The sequence below is a fragment of the Vipera ursinii genome, assembly GCF_947247035.1.
Source record: "Vipera ursinii genome assembly, contig: scaffold_399, whole genome shotgun sequence".
NCBI classification, from domain to species: Eukaryota; Metazoa; Chordata; class Lepidosauria; order Squamata; family Viperidae; genus Vipera; species Vipera ursinii.
In genome coordinates, this window is record NW_028148432.1 from 1 (window position 1) to 21530 (window position 21530).

A 21530-nucleotide genomic window follows, 5' to 3' on the forward strand; every position below is an offset into this window, starting at 1 on the left:
GGCACACCAAACAAGCCGGTAAACGGACTTCCCTAAAATCTCTTGGCAGCATCGGCAGATTTGCTCCCCCCCCAAATCTTCCCTCCGTTGGTTCAATCCTTTGCCGTTGCGGCTGCGTTGCGAGACGGATGCAGCTGGAGTTTGCTGCGTTGCGTGTTTGCAAATGTCTCTCTCGTCTTTTTGTTGTGTTGTTTTCTTTAAGGCCAAGTGCTTCCTGGACTTCAAAGCCGGAGGGACTTTGTGTTACATCCTCGGGGCAGCTTACAAGTACAAGAATGAACAAGGATGGTGAGTGGGTTTTTTTCCCCCCCTATCGGAGGTCCTCGACTTACGACGGTCCATTTAGTGACCGTTGACAGTTCCAGCGAGGGGGGGGAGGAAAAAGGGACTTGCAACCAATCTTCCTCCTTACGATCGAAATTCGGACGCTTGACGACTGACTCGTGTTTACGACGGTCCCGGGGTCTCGTGAATAACATTTTGTGAGTTTCCCAACACGTCAGTGGCGCAAGCCAGATTGGCTTAATGACCCATGCGGTTCACTTGACGACAGCGATTGCTTAACAAAACCGGAGCCAAAAGAAAAAAAGTTCTAAAATCAGACAAGGCTTGCTTAACCAACGGCCTTTCTTAGCGTCAGAAATTCTGCTCCCCGCTGTGGTGATAATTTGAGGACTACCTACAAGATGACAATAATTTATTGTCATCCTTTAATGATAATCGAGGTAGTCCTCAAGTTACCACAGTTTGTTTAGTGGCCGTTCAATGTTATGGCGGCACTGAAAAAAAGTAATGACCATTTTAAAAATGTGACTTCCGATCGTATTAAAAAGGTGATTCATCACTGTTTTTAAACTGTGACAACACTTTTACAATGTGACATACGGCCATTTTTAAAATGTGATTTACAACTTTTTAAAAATGTGACTTCTGACCGTTTGGAAAATGTGACATGACTTTTGAAAATGTGACTTACCACCATTTTAAAAATGTGACTTATTTCCATTTTAAAAATGTGATTCACGACTGTTGTAAAAATGCGACTTAACGGCCATTTTTAAAATGTGACATATCACCATTTTTAAAATCTTTTGACCGTTTTTAAAATGTGACTTACGACCGTTTTTCAATGTGATTTACGACTGTGGTAAAAATGTGACTGAGGACCGTTTTAAAAAGGACTCAGGACCGTTTTCCACACTTAACGACCGTTGCAGCCTCCTCATGGTTGCGTGATCAAAATCCAATCGCTTGGCAACCGATTCATACTTATGACGGTTGCAGTGTCCTGGGGTTACGTGATCCCCTATTTTACAACCTTCTGACGAGGCAAGCCAGATTCCCTTAACAACCGGCTTCCTAGGTTAACCCCCTCAGCGATTCACAAGTGTGGCTAGAACGGTCGTCAAGTGGAGCAAAGCTCCCTGAACCATTTCACTTAATGACAGAAATTGGGGGGTCCGTTAATGGTCGTAAGTCGAGGACCGCCTGCACTGTCATTGATTTTTCATCCCGAAGCGTAAGAAATATCCAAATATCCTTCCTTCCTTCCTTCCTCCCGTGTTTTTCGCAGGCGGAGATTCGACTTGCAAAACCCGTCGCGGATGGACCGCAACGTCGAAATGTTCATGAACATTGAGAAGACATTAGTGCAGGCGAGGCGAATAATTTTATTTTGGGATTATGGGATGCGGAAATGGCTTTCTGGGGGTCCTTCTAAAAGACCTGAGCGAGGGGAAAAGTCCAAGTCCCTGTCTCCGTTTTGTTTAGAATAGAATAGAATTGGGAGGGACCTTGGAGGTCTTCTAGACCAGCCCCCTGCTCAGACAGGAGACCCTATCCCGTTTCAGACAAGCGACCGTCCGATCTCTTCTCGAAAAGCCTCCAGGGGTGCAGCCCCCACAACTTCTGGTGGCAAGCAGTTCCACCGGTGAATTGTCCTCGCTGTCAGGAAGTTTCTCCTGAATTCCAGCTTGCTTCTCTCTTTGATCCGCGTCCAACCGTTCGGCTGCGTATTTATTGCTCACGGCGCTATAAAACCTAAATCAAGCGAATCGTTCTTCAACAATAGAATAATCTTATTCTGTAAGATAATACCCAGCTGCCTTTCTGGGCTAAAGCGGGACTAGAACTCACCGTCTCCAGGTATTTGGCCCAAAGCCACCCAGCCAGCTTTCATCCCTAAGGCGGTATTGTAATTTACCATCGCCTGGTGATTGGCCCAAAGTCACCCGCCAGGTTGCATTCCTAAGGCGGGACTAGAACTCTCCATCTCCTGGTGATTGGCCCAAAGTCACCTAGCCGGCTTTCCCCCCCTAGGGCAGTACTAGAACTCCCTGTCTCCTGGTCATTGCCCTAAAGTCACCTAGCCGGGTTTCCCCCCTAGGGCAGTACTAGAATTCCCTGTCTCCTGGTCATTGGCCCAAAGTCACCTAGCCTGGTTTCCCCCCTAGGGCAGTACTAGAATTCCCTGTCTCCTGGTCATTGGCCCAAAGTCACCCAGCCGGTTTTCCTCCCTAGGGCAGTACTAGAATTCCCTGTCTCCTGGTCATTGGCCCAAAGTCACCTAGCCGGGTTTCCCCCCTAGGGCAGTACTAGAATTCCCTGTCTCCTGGTCATTGGCCCAAAGTCACCTAGCCTGGTTTCCCCCCTAGGGCAGTACTAGAATTCCCTGTCTCCTGGTCATTGGCCCAAAATCACCTAGCCGGGTTTCCCCCCTAGGGCAGTACTAGAATTCCCTGTCTCCTGGTCATTGGCCCAAAGTCACCTAGCCTGGTTTCCCCCCTAGGGCAGTACTAGAATTCCCTGTCACCTGGTCATTGGCCCAAAGTCACCCAGCCGGTTTTCCTCCCTAGGGCAGTACTAGAATTCCCTGTCTCCTGGTCATTGGCCCAGTCACCCAGCCGGCTTTCCTCCCTAAGGCAGTGCTAGAACTCCCCGTCTCCTGGTCATTGGCCCAAAGTCACCTAGCCGGCTCTCCTCCCTAGGGCAGTACTAGAATTCCCTGTCTCCTGGTCATTGGCCCAAAGTCACCTAGCCGGGTTTCCCCCCTAGGGCACTGCTAGAATTCCCTGTCTCCTGGTCATTGGCCCAGTCACCCAGCCGGCTTTCCTCCCTAAGGCAGTGCTAGAACTCCCCGTCTCCTGGTCATTGGCCCAAAGTCACCCAGCCGGCTCTCCTCCCTAAGGCAGTGCTAGAACTCCCCGTCTCCTGGTCATTGGCCCGAAGTCACCCAGCCGGCTTTCCTCCCTAAGGCAGCGCTAGAACTCTCCGTCGCCCGCTTTCTAGCTTGAACCGCTAAGACCTCACAGTCTGGCTCACTTTTATTTTATTTTATTTTATTTTATTTTATTTTATTTTACACATGTTTTTTTTTTTAACTGACCGCCTCGCTTAGGGCGACGTTCGTTTCCAGATGTCGACGCAAAGGGGGTGGGGGTGGGGGTCAGTGGTAGCCCCCTCCTCTTGCCCTCCCCCCCTCTCCGGCCCGAAGCTGCCATTAAAGTCGGATTACCAATCTGGGCGCGGCCCATGCTTGCTTGCTTGGTTGGTTGGTTGGGCAACCCCGCCGATTTTTGACCGGCCGTCGCCACCCGTTGACCTGGCTGGCTTCCTTTTTTTTTTTTTTTTTGTAAATTCGTCCATTCTTCTTTTTTCTTTTCTCGTTGTTTTTTTTTTTTTTTTTTGTTTTGTCTTCCCGCTTCCCCACCTTTACAGAATAACTGTCTGAGCCGACCAATCATCTACCTCATTCCGGAGATCGAGCTGAAACTGGCTAACAAGCTCAAAGAGATTGTCAAACGCCACCAGGTAACTGGGCTGGGAACAATGCCGGTTTAGCGCTCTAGTGATGGCGACGGATTTTATTTCTCTCTCTCTCCCTCCCTTTCTCTTTCTCCCTCTCTCTCTTTCCCCTCTCTTTCTCTCTTTCTTCCTCTCTTGCGCTCTCCCTCTGTCTCCCTCTCTCTCTTTCTCCCTCTCTCTTTCTCCCCCTCTCTCCCCCTCTTTCTCACGCTCACTCTTTCTCTTTTCCCCTCTCTTTCTCCCTCTCTCCCTTTCTCTCTCTCCCTCTTTCTCCCTCTGCCTCCCTATCCCTCCTGCTCTCTTTCTCTCTCTCTCTCCCTCTCTTTCTTTCTCCCTCCCTTACTCTTTCTCCCTGTCTTTCCCTCTTTCTCTCTCTCTCACTCTCCCCCCCTCTCTCTCTCTCCCTCCCTCCCTTTCTCTCTCCCTCCTCCCTCATCTCTCTCCATCTCTCTCCCCCTCTTGCTCTCCCCCTCACGCTCCCTCTCTTTTCCCCTCTCTCCCTCTTTCTCCCTCTCCCTCCCTCCCTTTCTCTCTCTCCATCTCCCCCTTTCTCTTTCTCCCTCTCTCTCTTTCCCCTCTCTCTCTTTCTTCCTCTCTTGCGCTCTCCCTCTGTCTCTCCCTTTCTCTTTCTCCCTCTCTCTCCACCTCCCCCTCTTGCTCTCCCCCTCTCTCCCCCTCACGCTCACTCTTTCTCTTTTCCCCTCTCTCCCTCTTTCTGCCTCTCCCTCCCTCCCTTTCTCTCTCTCCATCTCTCTCTTCCTCTTTCTCCCTCTCTCTCTCTCTCTGTCCCTCTCCCTCCCTCGCTCTTTCTCCCTCTCCCTCCCTCTCTCGCTCTCACTCTCTCCCCCTCTTTCTCACTCACTTTCTCTTTTCCCCCCTTTGTCTCCCTCCCTCTTTCTCTCTCTCTTTCTCTTTCTCCCTGTCTCCCTTCCTCCCTCTCTTCCTCCCTCCCCCTCTCTCACTCTCTCCCCCTCTTTCTCTCTCACTCACTTTCTCTTTTTTTCCCCTTTCTCTCCCTCCCTCTTTCTCTCTTTCTCTTTCTCCCTGTCTCCCTCCCCCCTCTCACTCTCTCCCTCTTTCTCTCTCTCCCTCTTTCTCGTCTCCGTTTCAAAGCCGAAGAGCCGGCGCTTGTCCGAGGACGTCTCCGTGGTCATGTGGCCGGCATGACCGGACGCCAAAGGCGCATGGAACGCTGTTACCTTCCCACCGTCGCGGTCCCTGTTTTTCTACTTGCCTTTTTTACGTGCTTTCGAACTGCTAGGTTGGCAGAAGCTGGGACGCGTGACGTGCTCGCTCTGTTACGCGGCACTCGGGATTCGACCCGCCAAACTGCCGACCTTCTGATCGACAAGCTCAGCGTCCTAACCCACTATAAAAATATAGATATAGTTATAGAGTAGCATAGAGAGATAGGTGTATAGATATATAGATATAGAAAAATATAGATACAGTTAAGGAGAGATAGAATAGAGAGGTCTAGAGATGTATAGATATAGAAAAACATACTTTTTAGAGATCTATAGAGATCTATAGATAGAGATCTATAGAGATCTATAGAGATCTATAGATAGGTAGATAGAGATCTATAGAGATCTATAGAGATCTATAGATAGGTAGATATAGATAGGTGTATAGATATATAAAAGAAAAATATAGATATAGTTAAAGAGATAGAGTAGAACAGAGATAGGTATATAGGTGTATAGATATAGAAATATAGATACAGAGATAGAATAGATTTATAGATAGGTGTATAGATATAGGTAAAGATGTGTTAAATCTTTGTCAAGTCATTTGAATATGCCTTGCTGATTAACTCTTTCTTTCCTGTTTGGCCTAACTCAAGTCTATCCCCAGGATATAGTCGCAACTTACGACAGCTCGATTATTTGTGTAAATTATTCAAATTGCCAATAAATAATTTTTTTTGGGGAGGCTCCCTAAAAAAAGAAAAGAATTCTTTATTAGCAATTTGAATTATTTACATAGATAAAGATAGAGATAGTTATAGAGATAGAACAGAGATATATAGATAGGTAGATATAGATGGGTGTATAGATATATAGATATAGACAAAGATCGAGATAGATAGAGATAGATACAGATATATATAGTTTTATACACAAACACACACACACACTTTAATTTTTGAGTATTTAAAATGGCATCAACGTTACCCCTCCGCCTGTTTCCCCCTCCGGGTCAGCTGCCTCTCCCGTGGGTCCCATTTTTTTCTCCTCCCAGTTTGCCATCCTGAATCCCAGTACCCCCCCCCTCCATCCGGTGGGCCGCCGCGATTGTCCCACGATCCCCGTGACGAATGCAGACTGTTTTGCGGTGTTCCTCAGGCTATTCCTCTCTTGTGCTTTTTTTTTTTAACCCTAACCCCCCCCTCCCCACCTAGGGGTCCGTCACAGACGAGAAGTCGAAAGCCACCCATCACGTGTACCCTGTTCCTACCTCACTGGATGAAGGTTAGACCTGCCTGTCTTAATTTTCGTTTCGGCTAGCATTTAACATATCAGAGAAGTTTGCCTTAAAATGTATATGTATATATCTATGTCTATATCTATCTATATCTATCTATATCTCTGTATCTATAGATAGATAGAGATATCTCTACATATATATACATATCTCTCTATATACATATCTATGTGTTTTCTGAGGTTTTCGCGGGTGTTTGTACGTAGATCTTTGGTCATTCGGGTTTGGTCATTCGGGTCATTCGAAACGTTGCTCTTACACCTTCAATTATACGTGGGGAAAAACCCGAATGACCAAAGATCTACATATCTACATGTATATTTGTATATATATCTATACACACATATACACATACATGTCTATAATTTAATTTTATTTTAATTTTATATTGCGTTGTTTTTAAATTTTGCCTTGTAAACCGCCCTGAGTCCTTTGGGAGTAGGGCGGTATATAAACAGAATAAATGAATGAATGAATGAATGAATAAATAAATAAATACACATATATATATATACACACGCATACACACGTACATATGTCTGTCTGTGTGTGTGTGTATGTGTATATATATATATATATATATATATATATATATATATATATATATATACACATATATATATATATATGCAAATTATTCAAATTGCTAATAAAGAATTTGGGAGGCTAAGATGATCATTTCGAACTCTTTATGTTCTCATCAGTTAGTCATACCCTTTATCTGAGATAAAGCCTTGACAAATACTTAAACATATATATATATATATATATATATATATATATATATATATATATATATACACACACACACATCCATCCATCCATCTGTATCATCTATAACATACATACATACATATATATACACTCATCTAAGCTTGTAAGCCGCCCTGAGTCTTCGGAGAAGGGCGGGATATAAATGGAATTAAAATAAAATAAAATAAATAAAATCTACACACACATATATATATATACACACACATATCTATATATATCTATACACATACCTATCTACATATATATAGCAGTTTAAAAAAGAAAAACAAACAGCCACATACTTCTCCCAGAAGAAGGAAGCAGAAACCACTAGCCTGATGATGACGGATGGGATTTCGTCGAAACGTTGCGCCTACACCTTTAGTTCTACGCGGGGAAAAACCCGAAAAACCAAGGATCCACATATATATATATATATATATATATATATATATATATATATATATATATATATATATATATATATATATATATATATATATATATATATATATATATATATATATATATATTTATTTATATTTATTTAATTTATATACCGCCCTTCTCTCAAGAGACTCAGGGCGGTGAACAGGGCAATACATAAAAATAGGATACAAAAATTAAAATTATTAAAACATAATTAAACAATGCCCATAAATAATACAGATTTAAAATTGAAATAGTAATAAAATCCCACCCCGTCCCATCAGGCCAGGCCCGCTTGTTTAAAAAGATGGGTTTTAAGATCGCGCCGGAAGGAGTGGAGATCGGGCGCCATCCGGAGCTCTACCGGAAGATGGTTCCATAAATCCGGTGCACCCACAGAGAATGCTCTCTGTGGGTGCACCGGATTTATATACACACACACACACATACACACATATATAATATACGCAAACATATCTATATACACACACGTATATACACATACACACATGTGTATATATACACACACATATATACACATAAACACACACACACATATATACATACACACATCCAGGGCTTTTTTTCTCATAGAACGCTCAGAACGGAGTTCCGGCACCTTTTTTGGATGGAACCTTGTAGGGGAGGCAAGGCAGGTTGTATGACATGTGTGAGTTCCGGCACCTTTTTCTTTTACAAAAAAAGCACTGCACACATCTATACAGATATATCTATACACACATATATACACAAACACATACATATTTATCTATACACACACACACACACACACACATGTACACACATATCTATATACACACACGTGAACATCTATATATATAATCTATAATCTATAGATATAGATATCTCTACGTATATATACATACATTCCTGTATCTACATATCTATATCTACACATATATCTACACGCACATATCTATACACACACACACACACAGGTGTGTTTTCACTCGCACAAGCACGAAACGGAAGACACCAGCCTGAAGATGACGAGTGGGACCTCGTCGAAACGTTGCTAAGACACCCTCAATCCTACACAGGAAAAGACCCCTCTCTCTCTCTCCATATATATATATTTGTTTTCGTAAACCCGAGACTCTAGATCTACATATATATATATATATATATACACACACACACATATATATATATACACACACACATATATATATATACACACATATATATATACATATACACAAACACACACACACCAATCTATGTTCCTAAGTTGGTTTTGTGAATGTTACACATGAATGCTACTGGATTCGGTCCCGTGCGGAATAAATCAATTGGCTGAGTCCGATATTCTGGTTTTTTTCCCCTCTCTCTTTTCCTGGCAGACGAGTGGCTGAGGCCAGTCATGAGGAAAGACAAGCAAGTCCTGGTGCATTGGGGTTACTATCCAGACAGGTAAATCAGCATGGCTGTCCCATCGAGAGGTTCGAACACGCGTAGTCCTCGACGACGGCTTGTTTAAGTGACCGTTCAAAGTTGCCACGGCGCTGGAAACGAAGAAAAGGCACCGAGGGCCGTTTTTCACCCTTAAGCACCGTCGCCGCCTCCCCCGTGGGTCACGCGATCGAAAGGCAGCCCGCTGTGGCAGCTGACTCGCCTTTGTGACGGTCGGCAGAGTCCTTGGTTTGGCGACCTTCCGACGAGCAGAGTCTGTGGGGGGGGGAAGCCGCATTCGCTTAACGGCCGTGCGCGACTAACTTAACCCCTGCCGCGATTCGCTTAACGACGGCGGCAAGAAGGGTCGTCGAGCGGGGTCAAAGCTCACCCGGCAACAGGAATTTTGCACGCCGCGCAGTGATTGTAAGTTGGCGATTCCCAGTAACTTAACAAATAATAATGAAAGGGAAAACGAAGCTCAGAGGGCGGACTTCATGGACCACGAGACCTTCTCCTGCCATTTAGTTGCAAATTAATCACATAGTGTATTGGTTTAATTAATTTAGAATTTATTTGTTTCTCAATTTATTTGGTAGGTAGGTAGGTAGAGAGACAGAGAGAGAGAAAGAAAGTAAGTTCTGTAGTTATAGGTAGGGATGGATGGATGGGTGGATGGATTAATACATAGATACCTAGATAGATACATAGATGATAGACGTATATCATAGAGATAGGTAATAGATATTGAGATAGATAGATAGATAGATAGATAGATAGATAGATAGATAGATAGATAGATAGATATAGATTGATATAGTTATAGATTGAGATGGAGAAAAAGGGGCCAGAGGGATAAATGGATAGATGATAGGTTGATAGAGAGATGGATAGATGATGATAAACTTGGAATAGGTGGATAGAGAGAGATATTGATAGAGGTATATACCAGATAGATAAATATATAGATAGATATAGATTTAGATAGAGATAGATGACAGAGAGATAGATGGAGGGATAGATAGATAGATAGATAGATAGATAGATAGATAGATAGATAGATAGATAGATAGATAGAGATATGTAGCTGTATAGATAGATATAGTTATAGATTGAGATGGAGAAAAAGGGGCCAGAAGGATAAATGGATAGATGATAGGTTGATAGAGAGATGGATAGATGATGATAAACTTGGAATAGATGGATAGAGAGACATATTGATAGAGGTATATACCAGATAGATAAATATATAGATACAAATAGATTTAGATAGATAGATGATAGAGAGATAGATGGAGGGATAGATAGATAGATAGATAGATAGATAGATAGATAGATAGATAGATAGATAGGAGATATATAGCTGTATAGATAGATATAGATAGATATAGTTATAGATTGAGATAGAGAAAAAGGGGCCAGAGGGATAAATAGATAGATGATAGGTTGATAGAGAGATGGATAGATGATGATAAACTTGGAATAATAATAATAATAATTTAATTTCTATACCGCCCTTCTCCCGAAGGACTCAGGGCGATGTACAGGGCAATAAACACAATAAAAATACAATGTACAAAAGTTAAGAATTAAATAATGTAGCCCAATTACAATAAAAATTAATAAAATTAATATTAAAATACCCCACACCCATCAGACCAGGCCGGCTTGTTCAAATAAGTAAGTTTTTAGGTCACGGTGGAAGGAGCGAAGGTCAGGAGCGAGATAGATTGAGATAGATGAGAGAGAGTGAGATGGAGGGATAGATAGATAGATAGATAGATAGATAGATAGAGATATAGATAGATTGATTATTGATAGAGGTAGATAAATATATAGATAGAAATAGATTGAGATAGAGATAGATTGAGATATAGATTGAGAGATGATAGAGGGATCAGATGGATAGATATTGATAGAGGTAGATACAGATAGATAGAAATATATAGATTGAGATAGATGATAGATGGAGAGATATTGGTAGAGGTAGATAAATATATAGATAGAAATAGATTGAGATAGAGATAGATTGAAATGATGGAGGGATAGATATTGATAGAAGTAGATAAGCAGATAGAAATAGATTGAGAGATAACAGGGATCAGATGGATAGATATTGATAGAGGCAGATACAGATAGATAAATATATAGAAAGAAATATATAGATTGAGATAGATGATAGATGGATAGATATTGATAGAGGTAGATAAATAAATAGATTGAGATAGAGATTGAGAGGATAGAGGGATAAGATGGATAGATATTGATACAGATAGATAAATATATAGGTAGAAGTAGATTGAGATAGATGATGGAGGGATGTTGATAGAGGTAGGTACAGATAGAAATAGATTGGAATAGATTGAGATAGATGATAGAGGGATAAGATGGAGTGATAGGTAGGTAGGTAAATAGATAGGTTAAAGAGAGAGATATTTTGCTTCCAATGTCTGTTGATCTTTGTCCTACCCGAGCCCGCCTCTTTTTTCTTCTTCTTCTTCACCGTACAGCTACGACACCTGGGTTCAGGCGAGCGACGTCGACGCCGAGATCGAAGACCCTCCGTTTCCCGAAAAGCCTTGGAAGGTACGATCTTCTGCTTTTGCACGGTGTCGGCCGCGCACTCCCCGGCTCTTTGGATACTTCCTTCTTGCCAGTTGAACAGCCGCCGGGGGATTCCCTTAACGGCGGTGGCCCGGAAAGTCCCCAAAACAGGGCAGAGTTCCCGTTTTTTGTCAACGTTCCTGCGACGTAGCCAAAGCGACGGATCGACTTATTTTCTGTTCCGTTCCGTTCTGTTTTTTTTAAAATTTTATTTTTATTCTATTTTTTAGTCCCTAAATCGGCGCCGATTTCCCCCCCCCCCCCACACACACACGCTCGCGAGTTCCCCCTGCTTAACGCGGCCAATTTTGAGCCACGGAAATGAATGCCAGCTTTTCTCATCCCTCGGCTAGGTCCACGCCCGATGGGTCCTGGACATGGACGTCTTCAACGAATGGATGAATGAGGAAGATTACGAGGTGGACGAGAGCAAGAAGCCGGTCAGCTTTCGGCAGCGGGTTTACTTGAGAAACGAAGAGGTCAGCCTTTGGTGGTTGTTGTTGTTTCTCGTGTGGGACCCATTTTTGAGTTTACCCCCTCCCCGTAAACGGCGCGTCAAATCCACTTTCAGTTGCGTCGCGACATAACGGATCTTTACGGGAAGCGTTTGAGGAAGGTAACTCTTGGTAAAGATTTCCGTGAATGAAGAGGGGAGGAGGAGGAGGAGGAGGAAGAAGAAAAAGGACTGTGGGGTCCTGGACGCTCTTGAGCTGGGTGGCTTCCTTCCAGATGTTTCGTGACTCAACTAGGAGACATCATCAGTGCTAGAAGGGAGGGGGAGGGTTGGGGACAAGAGGAGGAGGAAGGCTATGGGGTCCGATGGATGTAATTAAGAGGTCCTTCAACGAGGGTCAAGAGAGGAGGCTTATAACGTCTCCTCCCTGTCTGCTCTGGTGGCTCAGATGGATGTAACTGAGAGAAGAGGTCCTTCAAACAACAAAGAGGAGGCCACAGCTGAGAAGGTCCTTCTTTTGGATCCCACCAGATGGACCTCCTTGAGAGGAGACCCATAACATCTCCCCTCCTTCCCTGCTCTGGTGGGTCAGATGGATGTATCTGAGAAAAAGAGGTCCTTCAAACAACAAGGAGGACCTTCTGGGTCCCATCAGGTGGACCTCCTTAAGAGAATAGACCCATAACATCTCCTGCCTTCCTGTTCTGCTGGTTTGGAGGGATGCAATTGAGAAAAGAGGTCCTTCTAACAACAAGATGGGAACCACCGTGGAGAAGGTCCTTCTCCTGGGTCCCATCAGATGGACCTCCTTAAGAGAGGACAACCCATAACATCTCCCTCCCTACTCTGGTGGGTCGGATGGGTGTAACTGAGAGAAGAGGTCCTTCAAACAAGATTGAGGGAGCCACCACGGAGAAGGTCCTTCTCCTGGGTCCTGCCAGAGGAGACCCATAACATCTCCTTCCTCCCTGCTCTAATGGATTGGATGGATATAATTGAGAAAAAAAGGTCCTTCAAACAACAAGGAGGACCTTCTGGGTCCCGCCAGATGGATCTCCTTAAGAGAGGAGACCCATAACATCTCCCCTCCCTCCCTCCCTGCTGGTGGATGTAACTGGGAAAAGCGGGTCCTTCAGATCACACGTTAGGGCGTTGAAGGTTCGAAGTGGCAGCTGGATGAGCCGAGGACGATGGGTGCTGGTGAAGGGGGAACGCTTGTTGACCATCATCTCTCTTGTCAACAGCCGGTCCGTAGCCCCGAGCGACGAGATCGGAAAGCCGCTGGCAGCGCCCGGAAGAGGAAAGCTTCTCCTTCGCCCCCACCACCTCCCACCCCTGTGGAATCCAGGAAGAAAGTGGGCAAGAAAGGGTAGGTCTGGATGGATGGATGGATGGATGGATGGATGGATGGATGGATGGATGGATGGATTGATTGATTGATTGATTGATGGAAAGAGATAGACCACAACTTCTTAACGTGGGGAACTCTGGCAGTTCATCTTCAAGTGGTCCACGTGGAGAAATTCATGAATGGATGGATGGATGGAAAGAGATAAACCACAACTTCTTAACATGCTGGTGGGGAACTCTAGGAGTTGAAGTCCACCCATCTTCAAGTGGTCAACATGGAGAAATTCATGGATGGATGGATGGATGGATGGATGGATGGATGGATGCATGGAAGAAAGAGATGGACCACAACTTCTTAACATGCTGGTGGGGAACTCTGGCAGTTGACGTCCACCCATCTTCAAGTGGTCAACGTGGAGAAATGGATGGATGGATGGATGGAAAGAAAGAGATAGACCTTAACATGCTGGTGGGGAACTCTGGGAGTTGACATCCACCCATCTTCAAGTGGTCACCGTGGAGAAATTCATGGATGGATAGATGGAAAGAGATAGACCACAACTTCTTAACATGCTGGTGGGGAACTCTAGGAGTTGAAGTCCACCCATCTTCAAGTGGTCAACGTGGAGAAATTCATGAAGGGATGGATGGATGGATGGATGGATGGATGGATGGAAAGAGACCACAACTTCTTAACATGGTGGGGAACTCTGGCAGTTGAAGTCCACCCATCTTCAAGTGGTCAAGGTGGAGAAATTCATGGAGGGATGGAAAGAGATAGACCTTAACATGCTGGTGGGGAACTCTGGGAGAAATGGATGGATGGAGATATGGAGATAGACCACAACATCTTAACATGCTAGTGGGGAACTCTGGCAGTTAACGTCCACCCATCTTCAAGTGGTCAACGTGGAGAAATTCCTGGATGGATGGAAGGATGGATGGATGGAGAGAAAGACATAGACCAGCGTGTCTCAACATGCTGGTGAGGAATCCTGGGACTCAAAGACCACCCATCTTTCAAGCTCCTGTGGTTGAGAAAGAGATGGAGGGAGGGATCTGTGGATGGATAGATCGATGAACGGATGGAGAGAAAGACATCAGTTCCCTTCTCAGGGAACGCTGGGACTTGAAGTCCACCCATCGTAACACTGTGGCGGTGGAGAACCTCCGCAGGCTAGTAGACGTCGGCCATCTTCTCCCTTTTCTCCTCCCATCCCCCCCCAGACAAGCCAGCCTCTACGGGAAGCGACGTGGTCAAAAGGACGAGGACGAACAAGAGGACCTGACCAAGGACATGGAGGACCCCACCCCGGTGCCCAACATGGAGGAGGTGGCCCTCCCCAAAAACGGTGAGTCGCCATCTGCGCAAGCGCCACACCAACCTCCTGTCTTTTGTCCACCGTCCTTCCTTCCTTCCTTCCTTCCTTCCTTCGAGACCGTTATCCGAGGGTTCTCAATGCAGGCCAGTCCTCGACTTTACGGCCGCCCATCGGTCCAGAATTTGCCTTGCAAACTTCAGAACTTTGGGGGTGACGGGATCGAAATCCAGACGCTCGGCAACCGACTCGTATTTACGACGGTCACAGCGTCCTGGGGTCACATGATCAAAATTCAGATGCCTGGCAACTGACTCATATTTACGACGGTGGCAGCGTCCCAGGATCCCATAATCCCCATCTAGTGAGAAAAATCAACGGGGCAAGCCCGATTCGTTTAACAACGGTTTGATTAATGTAAGAACAACCGTGTGACTCATGTAACAACTGCAGCGATTCGTTTCACAACTGTGGCAAGGAACGGTCGTAAAAGCGGGACCGAACACGAACAGACATTATGGCCTCCATATGTGGACTCGCTTTTTCGACATTTACGCAGGGCTGAACTCTCGGAGAGTAACTCTGCTGTTCAGGTCCGTCTAACTGGAAGGGGGCAGATTTTGATTTTACCAAAAATGGAAATATAATTCAAATTAAAAATGAATTTTTTTTAAAAAAAATCAAAACTAATATCGATCGGTCGAATAAAAATGAAAGATTTAATCTTTTTTTTTTTTTTTTGCAGTCAATCCGAAGAAGGACAGCGAAAACACGCCGGTGAAAGGCGGCACCGTAGCAGATCTTGGTGAGAGCAGATTTCTTTCTTGACTATTTGGTCCTCGAATGATGACCGTTTTGTTTAGCGGCCGTCCGAAGTTAGGACGACGGCACCAAAGAAAGTGACCGAGGCCCCCTTTATTTTCTTTTAGTCAGAGCAAAATTAAAATACAAGGTACAAAAGTCAGTAAAATGAGAGTTTTTCACGCTTAATGACCGTTGCAGGTGAGGTGATCCAACTTAAGACACTGGGCAACTGGTTCATATTTACGACGATTGTGGTGACCCCTTTCATGACCTTCCGACAAGCAATGTCAAGGGGGCAAGCGGGTTCATTTAACAACCGCGTGGCTTCATTTAAGAACGGCAGCGATTCGCTTAGCGATTGTGGCGAGAAAGGTCGTCTAATGGGGCCAGAGTCACTTCACCAATGTCTTGCTTAGCGCCACAAAAATTGGGGTTGGGGTTCCACGCTGGTCGTAATGCAAGAGAGCTACGATTGTAACTCAGCCTGTCCGTCTGGGTTGTAAGTGGTGACGGTCGTAAAACAGGTCATTCGGGGTGGGCGAGTCCTGTGGACCAGTCTGGTTTTGCAGCCATGTTTGTGGTGGTGGTTAAGGAAATCCGATCATCCCTTTTCTCAGGGATATGATAACTTTGAACTGACGCTAAGTGAGGACAGTCGTAAAGCAAGAATTACCCAGAGTGGCTTTTACCCATTCAGCCAATCCTATTCTAGCTCCAGGGCTCTCTCTTCTGACCGTCCCCTCAAAATACAGGCAGTCCTCAATTAACAATGGTCCTAAAAACATGATTTACAACCGTTTATCATAATTGGCGACCACCGCAGCACCCCCATGCTCACGTGATTCAAATTCAGCTGCTTGGCAACTGGCTCCTATTTACGACAGTCGCAGTGTCCTGCGGTCGCCTGATCCCCCTTTTGCGACCTTCCGACCAGACAAGTCAATTTGGGGGGGGGGAGACTCGCTTTACAACCCGGTGACTCATTTAACAACGGCAGGGATTCACTTAACAACTGGGGCAAGCGAGGTCACAAAACGAGGCACTTAACGCGATTGAACCCAAATCGAATGGAGGCAATCTCTGACGTACGATTGTAACTGAGGCTGCCCATCCGGGTTAAACCTCGCGATGGTCGTAAAACAGGTCACTCATGATGGCCCATCAAATGGGTGAGTCACATGGACCGCTTTATGGCAGTTGTTAAGGAAATCCGATCATCCCTCTTCTTGGGGACGTTGTAACACTGAACAGCCGCTAAGCGAGGACGTTTGTAACTCACCCTCAGCGACTTCTGCCCGTGCAGACAGTCCTATCCTGGCTCCAAGGAGTCCTCGACTTATGACGGGTTCATTTAGCAACCGTGGGAATTTAACAACGGCGCAGATTTATTTTTCACCCCGACCACCGTTGCAGCATTCAGATGCTTGACAACCGACTCGTCTTTACGATGGTCGCAGCCTCCCTGGGGTTCCTGCTTAAACCCACCCCCCTACCCCCAATTTTACAACCGGCCAAGCCAACGAGGGGAAGCTATTCCTTTTTTGGAATAACCCAATTCCGTCTCCGTCATTCGCTAATCTAGCTGCCGTTATCAAATTTACAATTGGTTCCCTTTTCGGCTTCATTTTTTTATTATCATTATCATTATTGATCATCGCACAGTCATTATAATTATCGCTATCGTTATTATTATATAAAACCTTATTTCGATTAGTTTTTCCAGCAGTAACAGTAATGCAATCCTGGGTGACACATCTCTCTAAATTATTAGCCAGCCATTTGTCTGTAATGGTGTAGGGTTTCCTGCCTGAGCAGGGGGTTGGACTAAATAACCTCCAAGGTCCCTTCCAACTACTACTACTACTTCTTCTCCTTCTCCTTCTCCTTCTCCTCCTCCTCCTCCTCCTCCTCCTCCTCCTCCTCCTCCTCCTCCTCCTCCTCCTCCTCCTCCTCCTTCTTCTTCTTCTTCTTCTTCTTCTTCTTCTTATTATTATTATTATTATTATTATTCAAACGTTCTCTGATTTCCCTCCACACCCCGTTGCCGTGTCTTTGGTGCGCTATCACAATCCCAACACGTATGTTTCTATGTTCCAATTCTCCTCCACGCCCCCTCCGGCAAATATCGGTACATTAAAACCTCTTGTTTGATTTCATGGATGCCGAAATCTTTTTCCAATCTTTCCCGCGGACTTTCTCCTAAGTCGGTGGGCCCGGTGACTCGCTTTAACACCCGTCGCAATTCGCTTAAATAAACCCGTCAAACGGGGCCGAATCGACTTCACCGGGGTCTGGCTTTAGCAGCGGAAAACGGGGTGGGGGTAGGGGGGTCTCCCTAGCTCTCGAGGGAGGACAGCGGGGCGTGCCAACGCTGCGGTGTGTGCGGCTGTTGAGGTTGTGCGACTGACACAAAACGCGCCCCCTTGTGTTCTTGCCTTGCAGACGAACAAGACGAGGACACGCTGACGAGCGGAGGGAAGGTACCGTAAACCCTTTTCTTTTAGAAAATGGATGTAAACTGTTGTCATTCTGTAAGGCTGCTTGAGAAGGGGGTGGGACTAGATGACCTCCGAGGTCGCTTCCAACTGTATTATTACTACTAATAATACTATCGTTACTACTGTTACTACTACTGTTACTATTGTTGCTAATTATTACTACTATTACTAATTACTATTAGTGATTACTATTGTTATTACTAGTATTACTAATTATTAGCGTTACTATTGCTAATGTTATTACTATTATTACTAATTACTATTACTATTACTACTATTGCTATTACTTATTACTATTGTAATTGTTGCTATTGCTATTACTAATTAGTATTGTTATTACTACTATTACTGTTATTACTATTATTGTTATTACTATTGTTATTACTATTAATATTTTAGTTATTACTACTGTTACTGTTATTACTATTGTTATTACTATTATTACTAATTATTAGCATTGATACTACTATTTCATTACATTTATAGCTTGTTTGGTGTTGTTACTACTATTCCTACTATTACTAATTACTATTACTACTGTTGCTATTGTTCATATTACTACTGATTACTACTGTTACTACTATTACTATTAGTGATATTTATGTTATTACTAATTATTGATATTACTACTATTACTAATTATTAGCATTGTTGCTACTATTACTATTACTATTATAACTTATTACTAATCAGTATTATTGTTACTACTACTGCTATTATTACTATTACTAATTACTATTATTGCTGTTATTGTTAATATTACTAGTATTGTTACTACTATTATTGCTACTGTTATTGCTATTATTACATATTACTATTGTTATTTTTGCTGCTAGTACTGACAAGATTCAAACCACCCCCAGCTCAGAGGGGCACCCAGGACCCCCGGCTTCAATCCGAAGCAACCGGTCTTCTCTTCTCCTCCCGCCCCACCCCAACCAATCTCGCTAGTAACCAATCCCGGCAGACCTTGAGCACGTCCCATCACCTCCTCTACTACGTTCGGGCTCGCTCCTTCCCGCCTGAGGCTTGCTCCTCCGGGAGACGTGTCCGGTCGCGGCCCAGGAGAAACCCACACCCACCCACACCCACCCCAACCGGTTGCAAACGAGTCCCCTCCCCGAGATCGCCCGTCCCTTTTTCACACACACCCAGCGCGAGACGTTTCGCCCCACCTCGCCGCCACGCCGCGCACCTTTTGTGTCTCCTCTCCTCTCTTCCCGGCAGGAAGACGAAGACCCCAACAAAGGGGAGCAAGGACGCTGCCTCGACCCCGGAGAAGACAACGTCACGGAGCAGACCAACCACATCATCATCCCCAGCTACGCCTCCTGGTTTGATTACAACTGGTAAGCGCCGTCCGGGGGGGCGGCGGGGGGAGAGCGGAAGCCAAACAAAAAACAAAAAATCCCCTAACCCACTCCACCCCCTCACCCTGATGACGTTACCCCGCTGGGTCCGGAGACGTCCGCAAGGAAAACCACCTGGCTCGGAGAGCACCGGGGACCCCTCCCCAGTCCCTCCTCCTCCCTCCTAGCACTGACGACGTTCCCCAGTTGGGTCAGAATAATAATAATTCTTCCTCTTTTTTTCCTCCTCTTCCTCCTTTTTCTTCTTCCTCTTCCTTTTTTCTCCCTCCTCCTCCTTTCTCTTCCTTTCTTCTTTTTTACTTCTTCTTCCTCTTCCTTTTTCTTCTTCTTTTTCCTCTTCCCCTTCTTCCTCTTCCTCTTCCCCTTCTTCCTCTTCCTTTCTTCCTTTTTCTTGTTCTTCCTCTTCCTTTTTCTTCTTTTTCCTCTTCCCCTTCTACCTCTTCCTTTTCTCCTTCCTTTCTTCCTTTTTCTTGTTCTTCCTCTTCCTTTTTCCTCTTCCCCTTCTTCCTCTTCCTTTCTTTTTCTTGTTCTTCCTCTTTTTCTTCCTGTTCTTTTACCTCTTCCCCTTCTTCCTCTTCCTTTTTCTTCTTCCTTTTCCTTCCTCTGTTTCTTCTTTCTCTTCCTTTTTTCCCTTTTCTTGTTCTTCCTTTTTCCTCTTCTTTTTCCTCTTCCCCTTTCTTCCTTTCTTTTTCTTCCTCTTCTTTTTCCTCTTCCTCTTCCCCTTCTTCCTCTTCCTCTTCCTTTCTTTTTCTTGTTCTTCCTCTTCCTTTTTCTTCTTTTTCCTCTTCCCCTTCTTCCTCTTCCTCTTTCTTTCTTCCTTTTTCTTGTTCTTCCTCTTCCTTTTTCCTCTTCCCCTTCTTTCTCTTCCTCTTCCTTTCTTCCTCTTTCTTTTTCTTCCTCTTCTTTTACCTCTTCCTCTTCCCCTTCTTCCTCTTCCTTTCTTCCTTTTTCTTGTTCTTCCTTTTCCTTCCTCTTCTTTTTCTTCTTCCTCTTCCTCTTCCTTTTTTCCCTTTTCTTCTTCTTCTTCCTTTTTCTTCCTCTTTTTCCTCTTCCTCTTCCGCTTTTTCTTCCCCTTCCTCCTCTTCTTTCTCTTCTTCCTCTCCCTTTTTCATCCTCTTCCTCCTTTCTTTCTCTTCCTCTTCGTCTTCCATTCTTTCTCTTCTTCCTCAATTTCCTTCCCTCCCTCCCTCCCAGCATCCACGTCATCGAACGCCGGGCTCTCCCTGAGTTCTTCAATGGGAAGAACAAATCCAAGACGCCGGAAATGTAAGTCCAAGTCCGAACGGGGAAACTGAGGCAGGGATGGAGGGGGCGGGGTCTGTTTCTCTCCGGGTGGGGCTGCTCGGGACCCGCTCAGCTGGGTGCTTCCCCTGCAGACGTTTCCTGACCCGACTAGGGAACGACATCAGGGCGAGGAGGAGGAGGGGTTGGGGGTGTAACGCTTCTAGCCCTGATGACGTTGCCTGCTTGGGGTCAGGAAACATCCGCCAGGAAAACCACCCAGCTCAGAGAGCAACAAGGACCCCACAGTCCTTCCTCCTCTTCTTCTTCCTCCTCCTCCTCCTCCCTTCTAGCCCTGATGACGTTCCCTAGTTGGGTCCTGAGACGTCTGCAAGGAAACCAGCCAGCTCAGAGTCCTTCCTTCCTTCTTTCCTTCCTTCCTTCCTTCCTTCCTTCCTTCCTTCCTTCCTTCCTTCCTTCCTTCCTTCTTTCCTTCCTTCCTTCTAGCCCTGATGACGTTCCCTAGTTGGGTCCTGAGACGTCTGCAAGGAAACCAGCCAGCTCAGAGTCCTTCCTTCCTTCTTTCCTTCCTTCCTTCCTTCTTTCCTTCTTTCCTTCCTTCCTTCTAGCCCTGATGACGTTCCCTAGTTGGGTCACAAAACGTCTGCAGGGAAACCCCCCAGCTCAGAAAGCACCAGGAACCCCACAATCCTCTCCTTCCTTCCTTCCTTCCTTCCTTCCTTCCTTCCTTCCTTCCTTCCTTCCTTCCTTCCTTCCCTGATGACGTTCCTACTTGGGTCACGAGACGTCTGCAAGGAAAACCACCCAGCTCGGATAGCCCCAAGGGTCCTACAGTCTTCTTCCTCCTCCCTTCTAGCACTGATGATGTTCCCTAGTTGGGTCGTGAGACGTCTGCAAGGAAACCACCCAGCTCAGAGAGCACCAAGGGACCCCACAGTCCTTCCTCCTCCTCCTCCTCCTCCCTCCTCCTCCTCCTCCTCCCTCCCCTCTTTCTCCTCCCTTC

General features: G+C 45.2%; 1 protein-coding gene across 1 annotated transcript; it reads left to right on the top strand.

Annotated features, from left to right (window-relative positions):
• Positions 1–6: 6 nt before the first annotated feature.
• LOC310650526 (SWI/SNF complex subunit SMARCC1-like) lies at positions 7–21353 on the top strand. The gene is made up of 13 exons (XM_083380087.1): positions 7–288; positions 1574–1655; positions 3718–3810; positions 6209–6278; positions 8838–8907; positions 11397–11472; positions 11844–11969; positions 13189–13313; positions 14522–14646; positions 15359–15418; positions 17860–17897; positions 19143–19264; positions 20480–21353. The coding sequence occupies exons 1-13, from the start codon at positions 164–166 to the stop codon at positions 20553–20555; spliced, it is 1188 nt and encodes a 395-aa protein (XP_083236213.1). The 5' UTR covers positions 7–163; the 3' UTR covers positions 20556–21353.
• Positions 21354–21530: the final 177 nt, after the last annotated feature.

Bases quoted from the DNA above. Each gene is read 5' to 3' on its own strand.
- LOC310650526 (XM_083380087.1), top strand. From the start codon at position 164: ATGTCTCTCTCGTCTTTTTGTTGTGTTGTTTTCTTTAAGGCCAAGTGC. The intron at 11,473-11,843 runs GTACGATCTTCT...TCCCTCGGCTAG, and splicing joins TTCCCGAAAAGCCTTGGAAG to GTCCACGCCCGATGGGTCCT. The intron at 13,314-14,521 runs GTAGGTCTGGAT...ATCCCCCCCCAG, and splicing joins AAGAAAGTGGGCAAGAAAGG to ACAAGCCAGCCTCTACGGGA.